Source organism: Fonsecaea monophora (assembly GCF_001642475.1).
Source record: "Fonsecaea monophora strain CBS 269.37 chromosome Unknown Scaff113, whole genome shotgun sequence".
Taxonomy (NCBI): Eukaryota; Fungi; Ascomycota; class Eurotiomycetes; order Chaetothyriales; family Herpotrichiellaceae; genus Fonsecaea; species Fonsecaea monophora.
Genome location: NW_019174044.1, coordinates 86,559 through 101,288, shown reverse-complemented (window position 1 = coordinate 101,288; position 14,730 = coordinate 86,559). Strand labels below are relative to the sequence as shown.

General features: G+C 52.5%; 6 protein-coding genes across 6 annotated transcripts; 4 read left to right on the top strand and 2 right to left on the bottom strand.

The window, feature by feature from the left end:
• Positions 1-1,252: 1,252 nt before the first annotated feature.
• AYO21_10229 (hypothetical protein) lies at positions 1,253-2,630 on the top strand (the record flags this gene model as incomplete). The annotated part of the gene is made up of 3 exons (XM_022660151.1): positions 1,253-1,480; positions 1,548-1,627; positions 1,679-2,630. 3 exons carry the CDS (start codon positions 1,253-1,255, stop codon positions 2,628-2,630), a joined length of 1,260 nt encoding a protein of 419 aa, XP_022507574.1.
• A 659-nt stretch (positions 2,631-3,289) lies between these two features.
• On the top strand, positions 3,290-6,169 carry AYO21_10228 (hypothetical protein; the record flags this gene model as incomplete). The annotated part of the gene is made up of 2 exons (XM_022660150.1): positions 3,290-3,398; positions 3,453-6,169. 2 exons carry the CDS (start codon positions 3,290-3,292, stop codon positions 6,167-6,169), a joined length of 2,826 nt encoding a protein of 941 aa, XP_022507573.1.
• Positions 6,170-6,424: 255 nt separating this feature from the next.
• Positions 6,425-7,258, bottom strand: AYO21_10227 (hypothetical protein; the record flags this gene model as incomplete). The annotated part of the gene is made up of 1 exon (XM_022660149.1): positions 6,425-7,258. One exon carries the CDS (start codon positions 7,256-7,258, stop codon positions 6,425-6,427), a length of 834 nt encoding a protein of 277 aa, XP_022507572.1.
• Positions 7,259-8,997: 1,739 nt separating this feature from the next.
• AYO21_10226 (hypothetical protein) lies at positions 8,998-9,828 on the top strand (the record flags this gene model as incomplete). Its single annotated transcript, XM_022660148.1, has 1 exon — positions 8,998-9,828. One exon carries the CDS (start codon positions 8,998-9,000, stop codon positions 9,826-9,828), a length of 831 nt encoding a protein of 276 aa, XP_022507571.1.
• Positions 9,829-10,121: 293 nt separating this feature from the next.
• On the bottom strand, positions 10,122-11,012 carry AYO21_10225 (hypothetical protein; the record flags this gene model as incomplete). The annotated part of the gene is made up of 1 exon (XM_022660147.1): positions 10,122-11,012. One exon carries the CDS (start codon positions 11,010-11,012, stop codon positions 10,122-10,124), a length of 891 nt encoding a protein of 296 aa, XP_022507570.1.
• A 1,626-nt stretch (positions 11,013-12,638) lies between these two features.
• On the top strand, positions 12,639-14,373 carry AYO21_10224 (hypothetical protein; the record flags this gene model as incomplete). The annotated part of the gene is made up of 2 exons (XM_022660146.1): positions 12,639-14,001; positions 14,195-14,373. The coding sequence occupies 2 exons, from the start codon at positions 12,639-12,641 to the stop codon at positions 14,371-14,373; spliced, it is 1,542 nt and encodes a 513-aa protein (XP_022507569.1).
• Positions 14,374-14,730: the final 357 nt, after the last annotated feature.

The following is a 14,730-nucleotide window of genomic DNA, read 5'->3' as shown; positions in this document are numbered from 1 at the left end:
GACCATTCTCTCTCGCTTCCTGATCCCAATGTCTGGTTCAAATACTTTGACTTCGACGTACAAGTTGTGCCATCAGTAACCACTGATCACCACCCGGATTTATCATCAGTATCTGAAGTCTTACCACAATCACGCCATGTCACCAATCTTTACTGCGACACCCTGTCCAGAGTCCTGAGAGAAACACTGGTTTCCTCGCCGAACCAAAGATTCTAGTGTCCATACATTGGTACAACTGGCTTAGCTCGGACGATCGAAAAATCTCTTATCGTACTTGGAGGAGCAAAATCTTATACCAAGAGATCCCGTGTCTCGAACCTCCACTACCACTACCAGCACCACGACCACGACGCCGACCACAATAATAGCTAGACTGTCAGCAAAGTCACTTTCCCCCTGTTATATGACCACAGCTTGTTCTCCGGCCCCACAAACGTCCTCGCTGCGTTACACGCTTTGCCCAAGCCCTCATCTCGCCGTGTTAGACCTTCGCCATCCTGGTTCAGCGTGGTTACTATCGGTCTCGATACTAACCTGGACTGACTGTTGGATCTTCGCCCACAGAGTTTTTCGTCACTGGACCTGCGACCACGATATACCGCAGATAAGCAATAACTCAAGCTCTCGGGTTGGTATACTCCACCTTCCACCTCGCGGCCCTCGAAGGTTGATATCTGTACACCTGAAGCTGCCTCGTCCTCCGGCAATCTGTGTCACCTCAACATTTTTGCCTGGTTCGCGACGCTTCTAACTTCCCGTCCCACCTTGGCCAGACGTCCTGTTTGGGTTCCCTGTCTTTCAGGTACCTGGATGAGTTTTTAAGTGCTCAGGGAAAGAGTCGAGTGTTAGAGTTTTGGACGGTTGAATCTGTTTTCTTCTGTCAAGAAGCTGGACAGCTTGCCAATTCAGTTGCCGCTGGCTTCTAGAGTTTGCTTTTCCTCGGGCCTTCATCGCTCCTGTCTTTACTGGATTGCCACTGGGTTTTGGAAGGTTCACTCGACTCGGCCACGCGAGGACCTCTGATCCACTATCTGGGTTTTGCCGATATATATGTGTCTCTCTGATTCACCCTTACCCCCATCATTCAGCAGCTCTCTTGGACATGTATCCAACAGACCAGCATAACTTTCCTCCTAGAGCTCATGCTCATTCCCTCCAGCATCCTGCTCCAGGCCCAGCGCCTCTCCAAATTCCCCAGATACCTCCCTATTCCCCATATCACTCGGCAAGCCAGATGGCTCCAAGCAACAAAATGCCTTTGACGAATAACAACATGAATGCCTTGATGAACAGCAACGGCAATGGTGGCAGCAGCAACATGCCGCCCCCGAGTCCCAGCCATAGCAGCACCACGGATGACGAATCGTTCTATGGCCTGCCAGAAATTCCTCCAACTTCCAGGATCTGGGGGAAATACGGGTTTGCGGTAGAGGTCATTCAACAGCCCAAGCGTGCTCGTATGTGTGGATTTGGTGACAAGGTAATGATCAGATATCTGGTGGTGTATTAATATTGGTGGAAGCTGAGCATTTCCTCCTTGCCTACAGGATCGTCGTCCTATCACACCACCTCTGATAGTCAAACTCCACATCTTTGATCCAGAGACTCATCAAGAGATCGATTACAGGTGAGTGATTCGACTGGACCTTTCTTTGTATGCCTGCTGACCCAGAGACAGCAAAGTTGTCGATCTGTCAAAGTTTATCCTCGGTGTTGATTTGTGGGATGTGCATGGCAGCCACGAAGACAACTGTGTCAGAAACAATACAACATCCCCATCCATCTCGTCGACTATCACAGCTCCTTATCCTCCAGTAACTTCCACTGGTTTGCGCGGGACCCAGTCACTCCGCCCTTACGACGTTACGAATCTCCCCAATTGGCGTGGTGCTAGAGATGCTAGCTCCACGTCGACGCCGACCAGCGCGCCCACGTCTGCCTCCTCCACCTACAACAATGACTCGTTTGAACAACGCGATCCGTCGTACCCCTACAACAACAAAATTAACGGCAACCACAGCAACAGCCACAACAGCGACGCGCCCTACAATGGTCGTCGCCAGAATGGCTATGACAACCCTTTGCATCACCGAGCCTCCGCTCACGACTCAATTCCTCAGCCAGGTCCCCCACTGCGCTCCTCGCGATCCTCGCAAGATATGGGCCCTCTGAACCCCGTCAGAGGTGAACCTTCCAAGAATCTCATCGGCCAGTGTCATACCAGTGTCCAAAGATTGGACGATGAGAACAAGGAAGTGGGACTTTACTTTATCTTTCAGGATCTGAGTGTTCGTACGGAGGGCTGGTTTCGCTTAAAGTGTACCTTGTTTTGCTTGGCCAAGCTTATCATGGAGGATGACCATGACAACGATCCTGCTTCAAACGAGCTTTATCAGGAAGCACCCTGCCTGGCCTCGTCGTTCACGTTGCCATTCAAAGTCTTCAGTGCGAAAAAGTTCCCTGGGGTTGTCGAGACCACGCATCTAAGTCGAATCTTCGCCGACCAAGGGATCAAAATACCCATTCGGAGAGATGGACAGAAAGGCAAGAAAAGGAGTGAAGATGATGGCGACGGCGCAAACGGAGATGGCGAATATGAGGGAGAGGACGGATTTGATGAGCCGGTGTGAAAACGCAAGATTTCACCAGCACAGGAACGTCCAGCCAGATCGCGCCTACAACTTGGGTGCGATACAATTCGTATTGCGGTGAGAGAGGAATCAGAGAGATGAGGGGCCGGGAAAAAAAAACTCGGGAGGAACAGAATATTTCTCACTGTTGTGCGACGGCCTACGTTGAGAGGCTGGTCTGGGAGGCTCTTTACAGTTCCGTGAAAAATGGTGCATAGCGTTCATAAAGATGGTTCATTGCACAATATATTTCATTGCCCGCACTGAAAGAATAGACGGTGTTCGTTGCCGACATAAAGCCCTCCTGAGACCTGAAAACTCGACTGGTTGAGTTTGCGTGGGATGCATGATGTTCAAGGCCCAGCCTTGCGATTCTCACCAATCGGCCAACACGTACCGAGAACAGCAGCATTAATTGACCCTGAGAATCGTCCGCAAACACCACTTCACGCGTCTTCCTTGCACCGGGGTCTCTCTCCTTGCTTTATAGCAACCTCGAAGCGTCCTGACCGTCACTCAGCTACGGGTGACTTTGTCAACGCTTCCATCGTCTCAGCGGCGATGGGCCTTACGAAGAGATGAAACACTAGGGCAAAAGGAATCGCATCTGCCCTCCACCATCCCCTCCTGCTACGCAGCCACTAAAAGGTCTTTTGATCATGTCAAAACCCAAGAAGCTGGCGGCCCTCAACAAGGTGCCACGGAGGGATCCGCTGGCATCCTTGAAGATGGCCGACATGTTGATATCCAAACCGGTCCTTCCAGCAGGTGCAGTCTTACTCCACTTCGAATCGCTCTCCGGTATAGGCTAAATTATTCTAGAGGTTATGGTGGTTGTGATGGACCATCTCACGGTACCTGATTTACTTCGATTCGCTCGAGTGTCGCGCCAGATGCATGAAATGATATATGACGACGCACGATGGGTCAAACGGCTGAGGGCGATGGGATGTTGGAATGACGCTGAAGCGAGAAGAAGAGCAGAGCCTCCAAAACCACCCACGACTCCGAGACAAAGGCGGAGCACAATAGATCGCAACTTGGTGAACGGCAAGGGAAGACCAGAGGTTTTGTTCGACATGGATGCGTCCTCCGTCGTTCAATCTCGTCAAACGAACCTCCTGTCGCCCTTACCGGTTCGATCGACGGCAGCGGATGGGTTTGACGTGGCGGAGATTTCGAGCCCGCGAACTGCGGCCTCTACAGGGCTACCTGTCGACCACGACGCACCATTGTCAGCCTTCTCAAAGGTCAAGTCCATTAGAGGCAGGGCTAGACAGGAGTATGGAAAGATCTACAAAGTTCTAGCGCCATACTACACCGATTTGCTCTCTGCTTCCAACCCGATGGAAAGCCGCATATTCAGAGATTTCTCTCTTCCGGACCAGCAAGCTCAACTACTGGCAAATGTGCAGAAATTCTCTGCCAGCGACTTCTCGCCTGGGTCGGGCGAGAGGGACCGACAAATCTTGGAAGCTGTCGGTACGTTCGATACTGCAGCTCTCTTGGAGTTCCGGAAAGGTTACGAGTTCAAAGATATCCATGGCAGAATGCGCCAGTATGCACGGGTGATGCATATTCTCAATGGAGGGAAAAGCGGTATCGATCTGTTCTTGCACGACAACAACATGATCAATCAAAGAGCTGATCTTGGCTCCGTGTCAGATTGCATCGACTACTCTCTGGGGTACGGCGAGCTGTCCCTGGAAAGGGTTCAAGCATACTTTGAACGACTAATCAATTCCTTCATGCAGGAGAATGGCATCGTTCAAGCTGTCTTCCCAAACGCCCAAGAAGTCTCTCTTCTTCTCCTTGAAGAGGTAGCCAAGGAGATCCTCTCACCTTTCCTGTCGACATTGTTCGAAGATGCTCGAACTCGGGGAACCTCGATATACCTCCGGATCATATCGGGAACGTTCCAGGCGATCAGGCAATTTATCGAACATGTCGCTCTGCCCGGAGACGTTGATGAATCAATTATCGCACGGTGTAATGCCGTTGGAACCGAGATTTTTGCGCCTCATCTCGAAACATATCTTGCCGAAGAACTGGCTTTCTTTCGCCACAAAGCAGATTCCGAAGTCGAGCAATGGGATCGAGCCTTGTCTGAACAGGCGGCCTCGACGGAGAGCTTTTTAATGTCTAATGTGAACCGGCAGGCCGACAAGAAAGACTTCATGTCATCTTTTAAGCAAGTGCTCATGATGCCGGTTAACATCCTGCCCGTGTTCACCGGCTCCTCCGCTCACAAGACAAGGCCAAAGCACCACGATACGGATGCTGCTACTTTTTCGAGACCTGCCACTCCTACCCAGTCCGGTCGGCGAACCGTGACTCCGGCCCTTCCTCAAGAAGCCCCGACCGACGAACTGGCGGCCAAGGCTGCTCTAATGAACTCCAAGCTGGAGAATATCAAGTCGTTGTTTTCCATTGAGGTTGCTCTCAACCTCGTTCATGCCGCCAAGTCTTCCCTAGACCGTGCTGCGCAATTCATCGCGCTAGGAGGTGAAGCCGGTGAATCGGCCCGCGCACAGTGTTCGGCAATCTTTATCTTGCTTGTACAAACCGTGGGGATTCGGCACGTCAAGACCGGGTTTGACAAGGCCATTGATCACCTCTCGCATTACTCGGCTCGCGAGACGAATACCAACTCCGACGATGACTCCGCCGCAACTATCCAGGTTGCGCCCCTCGCCACTTTTCTTGAGCTCGTCAATGTAGGCGACCTCATCCAGCAAATGCTTGACGTTTTCTATGAGTCCGAGTTGGTGCGCATGCGCATCTCTAAGCGGGACGATTTCTTGGATATTAACGTCAAAGAGAAGCGCAAATTTGAGGCTATGCTCGACGAGAGTGTTGCTGCCGGGTTGGGCAAAGGTATTGATGTGCTTATGGACGAGGTTGAGTATATCTGCGCCACTACGCAATTACCCACGGATTTCTATCCAGAACTAGGCATGCAAGATGGAAATGCCACGCATCATCCAACCACAATGGCTTCTATATTGAACGGTGGCATGGGCAGACCATCAAGTATAGCGAGTACGATGCCCGTGTTGGACTTCTCAGGGAGGCCCACAGCGACTGCATCGCGCGTGATCAATCTTGTCTCGCACCATACCGCCATGCTCACAGGGGCAACTGAAAAGACTCTCCTCGACGTCTTCACGACGGAAGTCGGACTGCGGCTCTTCACCACGCTGACAAAACACATCAAACGCCAACGGATCTCGTGCGCGGGCTCTTTGAACCTGCTGAGCGACCTCAGCGCCTATTCGCAGTTCATCGCGACATTCAAGAATCAGGACTTGAACAGCTATTTCACCGCCCTGAGGTCCCTGGCGCAGATCTACCTGATCCAAGGCACCAGCGACAGGGATGTGAGTGAGATGAGCACCATCATTGCGGACCAGGAGAGGTACAAGGGGGTGTTCTCCGTCGAAGAGGTCGTGGAATTTGCAGAGAGAAGGAGTGACTGGTTATCGCTGAGAGCGAGGGTGGAGGGCAAAGTCAAGGGAGATGGCTGCTTCGTCATGTAGATTGGAATATGATCTGCGACCGCCATTCTGTTTCGAAAAGATGCACCGAGAGAACTTCTGTCTGCTACTTAGGGGGTTTATTGCGGGCTGCTATGCATCTCTTCCCCTCTCTCTTTCGTTGCTGCATGATATGACGCCCTAGCCATCAGACCAGCTTTCCCCGCTCCTCTGCCGTGTTGTATTCCCATATCTCTGATTGCCCTGCCATGGTCAGTGCCACTCAAAACAAGGACGGTTATGTATCTGGATCCCACTTCACAACTCAAATTCTCCCTCTTCTTCTTCTTCTTCATCCTCCTCCTCCTCTTCCTCCTCGATTTCCTCGACAAACCCGGTTTCCTGCTCTCTTGCCAATCCAGGGTGGTGGAACTGCTCTCTCATTCCAGCACTCAATATGTTCCGGACGACCTCTTCCCAATGGATCCAAGGAGGCACTGGCTCGAACAGCCGCGCGGTCCAGCCCCTGCCCTGCATCATCTTCATCTGCAAAAACAGTCTGCGTCGGTTATGCCGGGCCAATGCCGTGTAAATTTCTTCCAGTTCAAGCAGGGTGGTGGAGGGTGGCGTCGTTTGTTCAGTGTCGGTGCAGACGCTGGGAGGATGGGAAGAAGTTGATTGCTCACATTCTTGGTGCAGACGCCAGAAATTTATCCACAGCGGGTCGACGGACACGTATTCTTCCTCGAGGAGGTCCAGCCAGGTTATCTGTTTGAGGACATTTGCGATGGTGTCGTCGAGTGAGACGGCCCAAGCGATCCACGCGTGTTGATTCTCGACGATGTCCTGAGACATGGCCGAGAAGGGGAATGCACCTTGCACGAGCAGGTTGCCTCGCTGGAGCAGTTCTGGCACGACGCAGTTCTTGAGGCAGCTGAGGTGCAGGACTTGGGCGATGACGCTTTTGCGGTGGAAGCAAGAGCTCTCTCGAGCGGATGCCGACACGTTCCTCCATACTTGCTCGGTGGGAAACAAAGCAAGGATGGATTCTCTGGGGATCTTGGTCGCGTTGGGGTTCATGAATTCGTTCGTGGTTGTTGGTGAGAGGTTCTGTTCTTCGGCCGTGCCAGGACCTACGAGTGGAGAACACATCATGGCCCAGTCTATCTTGCGTGACTTGATTCTTGAAATAGGGTTTCCCCAATATTGGAATCTTTCTCTGTCGAGGGACGCTCTCTGTTCTGTCCCAATGTCACCGTCTCCCTTGGGCCAAGTGTTCAGAACTTGAGACCGCTAGGGAGGGCTTTTCCACCTAGTGCCTTCTAAGGCGCAACTGTAGACTGAATGTCAGCATCTCATCTTCGATCACTCTGTCATTGCTCAGACATACTGGGTCTGTCCGATTTTTCCTCTCTGAATTCCATGTGCTCTGACTGACCATCGACTGGGGTGTCGTTGGACGTTCGAGCGACAGACTATTCCATCACGGCAGACACGATGAGCAATATCTGAACCCACCAAGTTATCAGCAGAAGAGAAATGTTTAGTGGTCCTTTTTCCAAAATAAGAGCGTGGCAAGGTGTGAATTCTGGATTTCCACAAACAAACAAAAAACAGTAAGCGTATCATCCGACAGAACAAGCAGGTGAGTGAGAGAATTTGAAACAGAAAAGGGCTTTTTTTCTTCTCTTCTTGGTCTCTGTATTGTGCGTAAGGTGTAAGAAAATAAAACAAAGACATGTCACTTGTGTAGTTTGCTATCGCTGGCGGACCCGGGAACGTGCAGGTCGATGGCGATACATCGATACGGAAGTCCTTCTAGAGCACACAGGTGATTTTTACTCCGTCTGCTTTTGCCCTGCTTTTCGTCTTTGTTTCTTCCCCTGGAGTCTTTTGGGTCACATGCGTCCTTGGTCTTTGTAGTCACCAACCTGGTCAGGGAGCTGATGTCTCTGGACACAGAATGGGTTCAGGCTCATGAACATTCTGACGGGATACTTTGCAAATGTAGGTGAGCAGCAGAGACGTGGCATCCACAGGCAAGTCTTGCTATTGTCATGACCGGTCACCCGGTTGGACCTGGTAAGTACATTCACACATACATTATGAGACATGGAGTTTGCCAAATCTATTAATATTGAGGCTCCGGGCATCGGCCGTTTGGAGATCCGCTCAGTGCAGCGTCCGATTTAGTAGCCGCCTCCACTTGGGCGACTAGAGACTACCACGGGACTGCCTAGAACAAAACATCTCAGTGGCAGGGTGCCTTGGGTTCTGAGGCCCTGGAGCTGTTAAACGCGCCTATCGGCTCGCTGGGGAGGCTGGGTCAAGCACTAGATGACGTTACTGCTGACCACCTGATCAATGGATCGATCAATGCCTAGGCCATTCCATCACCACAGCTTCTATCACGACCATCTGCTCTCCCAAACACCTGGCACCCACGCACCTTTGGCCTAGTGGCCCCGAATAGCCCTCCTTCGAAAGGAATCCAAGGTGACTCCGCCTCATCAATTACATATACAACCCTTACCTGCTTTGCGCTGTCTCAGTCATGGCGTGTCCTCTCATGTTCTTGGGCTCTTGACCATCTTGTCCTTTGCGCTGTATCTTTGCTGTTCTTGATTTTTTTGCGACGATATCTCTCGTTTCGTCAATCGTTCAGACCTTCCGAACGTACTTGGGCGCAGAACATCAAAGAGGCTACCAGCATCACCAAAGCGCCAACTATACTGTACATACCCTACATTTGCGACGTCATGTTGTTATAGGAAAGGGGCCAGCTTATATTGCATAAAGAAAGAAAAGAATCCAAAAGCGGAAAAAGGAGGAAAAAGAATATACAACCCCGACTTGAAAGAAGATAAAACCCGCCTGCAAACCCCTCTATCATGGTTGTTCTACACTCCCTTCCTGCCACCGTCATCATCTCCCTGTCCCTCTTGTCTCTCCAAGTCTTGTGTCAGGATCCCGCTACCGTCACAGTTGTTGGCACAACTATAACTCAGACCTTTACTGCAGCCGCCTCGACCACGCCTCTTTCTCCCCAATATACCGACTCACTCACCTTCCGAGAGTCGATTCTCAATTCTACGAACTTCTTCCGCTACGAACATTCGGCCGGATATATATATTGGAACGAGACCCTTGCGTCGTACGCTCAGAGCTATTCCGAGGGCTGCGTCTGGACGCATTCGCACGGTCCGTACGGGGAGAATCTCGCCAGAGGATACCCCGACGTTATCTCGGCCGTGGACGCTTGGGGCAATGAACGGGCACTGTATAACTTCTCCAGCTCCGATCCGACCGGCTTCACCGAGGCGACGGGGCATTTCACACAGTTGGTATGGCAGAGCACGCAGGCCACCGGGTGCGGGTGGACCGACTGTGACGGCAAGAACGGACTGGACGGTATATACTTGGTGTGCGAGTACTGGCCGCCGGGGAATGTCGTCGGGGAAAACAACCTGTTCTTCAAGGCGAACGTTGGCGCTGAACGGAGTGGCGGGGACAGCGGGTTCGACGAGCTGAGCGCAACGATTGGCGCAACCGGAGGGACGCCGACCGCGACGACGAGTTTGTTTTCAAATCCGCCCGCGGCGACGGCGAGCACTACCGGTGAGTCGATCGGGGCTCTGGCGGTAGAAATGGACCGGCGAGGCCTGCTTGTCACCGTGTGTGTCACGCTGGCTGCCGTACTGTTCGGTCTGGGAATGTCCTAGCCAGCGGGTTTCCTGTCCCCTTTTTCTCCTTGGTCGATATCCAACCTACACCGACACACAAGATAAGAAGGGAGGTGACACAGACCCGGTCTCCGTAAAGCATCTGAAAGACACGTATAGAGCGTTGCTTTTGCGCGTCGAGTCGAGTCACGATTGAATGATGAGGTAAATGAGCTGTGAATTTGATGTATATATGACACAGATACACAAGAGATACTACCCCAAACGCCATAAAATACTACTACTATTAATCCACCTAGTTCTGGGGTTTTGTTGGATGTCTCGCCTACGTATTATTTCCACCATCCCTCCCCCCTACCCAACATCCTGACCCTCTTGTTCCCCAGCGTCCGCCCTTCCCCTTCCACCTCAACGCCGTCTCCAATTTCAAACGGGCCCTGCTGCTCCCCAACGGCCATTTCCACTAACACGCGGCCCAGTTCCTCGGTCGGGGTGTGCAATCCCTCGCCGAGGAAACCCCTTCGGATCGGGACCAACGCCTTCCCCAGGTAAAAGCGCTGAAAGGCGGTTCGCTTCTCCCTCAGGATCGGCTCCCAGAGCCAGGGCTGGTTGTGGCCGTCCACCGCGCCGGGGCGGACCGAGTAGACTGAGAGGAGATTGGAGTAGGGCGGTGTCTTGGAGAGTTGGAGCAGAGAATGTTCCGTGTCGCCTTTGACGCGGCCGAAGAGGGGTGTCCAGGGTCGCGGATGCAGCGTCGCGCCTTCGCCGGAAACGTAGATGAATTTGAACTTTTTGTTCCCGTCAGGCTTGTCTTCAGAAGGAGACCCCGAAATGGACGACGACGCCGACTCTCGTAGCGAGGAAAACGCCTTGGCCGCCTCCATGGTATAGTCCTTTGTGATCGTCACATACTGCTCCTTGGACACGTCGTTCTGGCTTACGCCCAAGGCCCATATGCAAGCGTCGGCACCTTTCAGTCTCTCCAACAGGTCCGGTGGATATGAGGTGAAATCTTTGTGCTCGATGACTTCGATCTGGGTGTGTTTGTTGACGGCCGGCGTCCCTGGTGGAGGAGTGGTTGATAGCCAGGGGATTGAGCTAGAGCGAGTGATGATTGATAGCTTATGAATGGCGGGTGTACTCGTTGACGGGAGGGAAAGAATGTGCGAGAGAACGGATGCTCCCACAAGACCCGTGGCTCCAGTCAAGATCAAATGGACCATTGTTACAGTGCAGATCTGACACGGTCAATCAATGCGAAGAGACAATAGAGTATCCTGAAAGTCGATCTGAAAAGTTTCAAACAGAGAGGCCGATTTATCGTCGTCGTCGTCGTGGTAAAGCTCTCAAAGGGTCAAAAGAGAGCGAACATGGCTCGCATTAAATACGAAACCAGCCCGAAGTTTCCTGTCCACCGTCCCACCATTGTTGCACTGCGTCCTGCCGACTAGCACAAGGACTCTTAGCAGCTCGGAGAGTAGCAACAGGGGATTCAGGCACCAGCCAAAATTTCGAATGTGGTCATCGTGCGAAGACGAACGCAAAGGAGGTAAAGCAAGGTCCAAGGCCACCACCGTAGTCGGTCGAATTGCGGAGATAAACAAATGAGAACGCGCCGACGCAGGCGGCTGACCCAGATGTCGCAACTGGCCAGCGGGATCGACAGGTCCACCTCCTCCGTTATTACTCGAAATCGGTATAGAGTTGTACGAGTTCGAGGTTGTACGAAGTCGATGCCCTGAGACATTCCCAATTCTTTGGGATAGATGTGGAAATCCCTGGATGTGAGTGACCTGGGGATGGAGATGAGGACAAACTGCAGCAATCTTACTCACTCAAAGTGCGTTTATTTCAGCGTCAATTTCTTATCACTCACCTGCGCCGTCACCAATACCATCCACAAACATCGCTGATCACCTTCTAGACCATTCAGTAAAATGGCACAGATACAATCTGGCAACCGTCAAATCAACACGACAGGCCGGGATTGATCTCGAGAGCTAACATGACCTCGCAGTCTGTCATGTCACGCGTCCGTCCTACAACAACCCCCAATCATTACTCATATCTCGCTGTTGCAGAATTGAAAGAATCATTCGAGAAAAGGCCAAGCCTGGTCCACAAGTTGCCGAGGGTACTTAAAGACGAGGTCGTTAACTTCTTTCCCGAGTTACGGACCAATCCAAGGGTTGGTCAAGAGACCCTCTTGGCCATGTCAGTCTCAAACTTTTGATTGTCAACAAGGCGAGAGTGATTGGACTGGAAACTCACCAGCTCCTTGGATTGAATACATACTGGGTAGAGTCTTTCAAAGGCATGCGGCGATCAAGATGAATACTATGCGGGCAGCTGGCGAATGGGAAGCAGCCAAACTCCTGCCCCTCTGGTGGCGGATCATTGTGCCTTCGGAGGTCCCCTTTGGATCTCAGCCTCGAGCCAGTGGGCATTGGAGTGAGGAGGACAAATAGCATTAGTCCTATTTGCCTATTAGGACACCCACGGCATTCTTCTCGGTACCACTGGTGGTGTTCAATGCGGGGGGAACGACGAAGCTTTCCCGCGCCTACAGACGCCTCGGTTTGGAGCTATTATTACTGCCGGCCAACCCCCTCAGCCGGGATGATTGCCCTTGTCAATAATAATCCTCCGACCTAGGTCGATCTGGCAGACTCCGTGTACTCCGTGGACTTGATAAAACCGGTCCATCTCCCTATCTCACCTACAGACTATTTGACTTACGGATCATCTCACCATTCTTGGGTTCAGAGTGAGCAGTGTTGAATCCTCCGGGCACGCACTGCGTTTGTTGCACTCGTTGCGTCCACGTGCAGAAACAAGAGACCAAAACAATGGCGAAACTGCTCAACGGCAACGAAGTCGCCCAACACGCTTCGCGCGACTCATGCTGGGTTATTGTCTCGGGCAAGGTCTACGATGTCACCGGATACCTAGACCACCATCCCGGCGGCTCACAGATCCTGTTACAGTACGGCGGAAAGGATGCGACGGCCATGTATGAACCCATTCATCCTCCCGGCACAATTGAACGCTCTCTACCAAAGGACAAGCACCTGGGTTCAGTCGATCCGGCCACTGTATCGAGCCCGTCTTCTCCCCAGGTGACTCGGGATCTTGACCAGATGGCCCAAATCCCCCTCTCCCACTGCGTGAACCTGGACGACGTTGAAAAGGCCGCCACACGAATCATCTCTCACAGCGCCTTTGTCTACTTCAACTCCGCAGCGGACAGTCTCGGATCCCTCACCAACAACCGGCAAGACTGGAAGAAAGTCACCCTACGACCGCGGATAATGCGCAACGTCCGAAGGGTGGACATGACCAGGGTTATGCTAGGGACCAAATTCCGCCTTCCGTTCTTTATCGCCCCAGCTGCGCGGGCGAGGCTAGTGCATGAGGATGGTGAGCTGTGTCTAGCGAGAGGTGCGGTCAGAAGAGGGATCCCCTACTGCCCGAGCACGTACTCGACCGTGCCGCACGACGAGCTGATGCAGTGCTTGATCGAAGAGAAGAAGAAGGTGCGGTTTCGCAACCTCTCGCCTGAGGATGGCGGCACGCTGTGGTTCCAGCTGTACGTTGCGCACGAGAAGGAGCGAACACTCGAACTAGTTGGTATGGCGAGGGATCTAGGCTACAAGGCGTTGGTCATCACCGTCGACACGCCTGTGGTGGGCAAGCGCGAGGAGGACGAACGCTACCGGGCAGAGCTGGCCACTGCGAGCGGCGATAATTCCGTCTTGACAGAATGGTACAAGCCGGCCAATGAGGACGACGAAAATAGCCCCCCACTCAGGGGTCACCACTCGTCCACCCTCAATTGGGATGACTTGCCTTGGATTCGCGATGCATGGCGCCAGGGTAGGAACGATGCCGGTCCGATCGCGATCAAGGGCATCCAGACAGCGGAAGACGCCGCTCTCGCGGTATTCGAACACGGCGTTGACGCTATCTATCTCAGCAACCACGGAGGCCGACAGTGCGATGATGCACCCTCGTCCATCCGCACTCTGCTCGAGATCCGGAAGTTCTACCCCGAGTTGCTGAAGAAGGCCGAAGTCTACTTGGACGGAGGAATCCGCAGGGGCGCAGATGTGATCAAAGCTTTGTGCCTCGGGGCGAGGGGAGTGGGCTTGGGACGCTCGTTCATGTACTCTGTTGCCATGGGTGACGAGGGTGTGGCCAGGGTGATCCAACGTAAGTATTTGCCCGTTCATTCTATTTTCATCCCCATGAGTGACCCCCCTTGCACTATTCCAAGTCAGTGCTGGTCGTTTTCACCCTGCTCTGACTTCATCATATCTACGACCCTTTTCAAGTGTCCATGGGCAGATGAGCCCGGTTGAAAGACGAATGCTCTGAGGCTGACCACATATTTCCCCCCCCGCAGTCTTATCTGAAGAAATTGAGACGACCATGCGCTGCATGGGCGTGACGTCCCTCGACCAATTGAACCCGTCGTATGTGAACACAAAAGTGTTAGAGTTGGAACTTCCGGATCGCTTGGTCTCAGGGGATGACTCGGAATACGGCGAAGCTTGGGTTAAGGGGTTGAAGGCGAGGCTTTAGAAACAAAGACAAGCCCTCGTCCACCCATGGACTGCAGGGACAATCATACATCAAAGGGCTACAAGACGACTGACTACAAATCATACAAGGATGCGGACGCGGACGCGGATGCAGATGCAGCGCGACCATGTACCATGTATCGTGTACATTTCGTGACTTTTTTTTTGTTTTGTTTTTTTGGGTTTTTTTCACCTTTCCAACTTTTCCGGCAAGCGATATGTAAGGGAGAGAGGGCGATATTTGGAGTGCTTAGTCGATCAAGTGATCAATAGATAGAGAAAGCTCAAGAAAGTGTTTTTACTCGGTTTACCCGCTTTACTCGTCGAACTTAAGCCCAGAAAGTACATACCTTCCTCA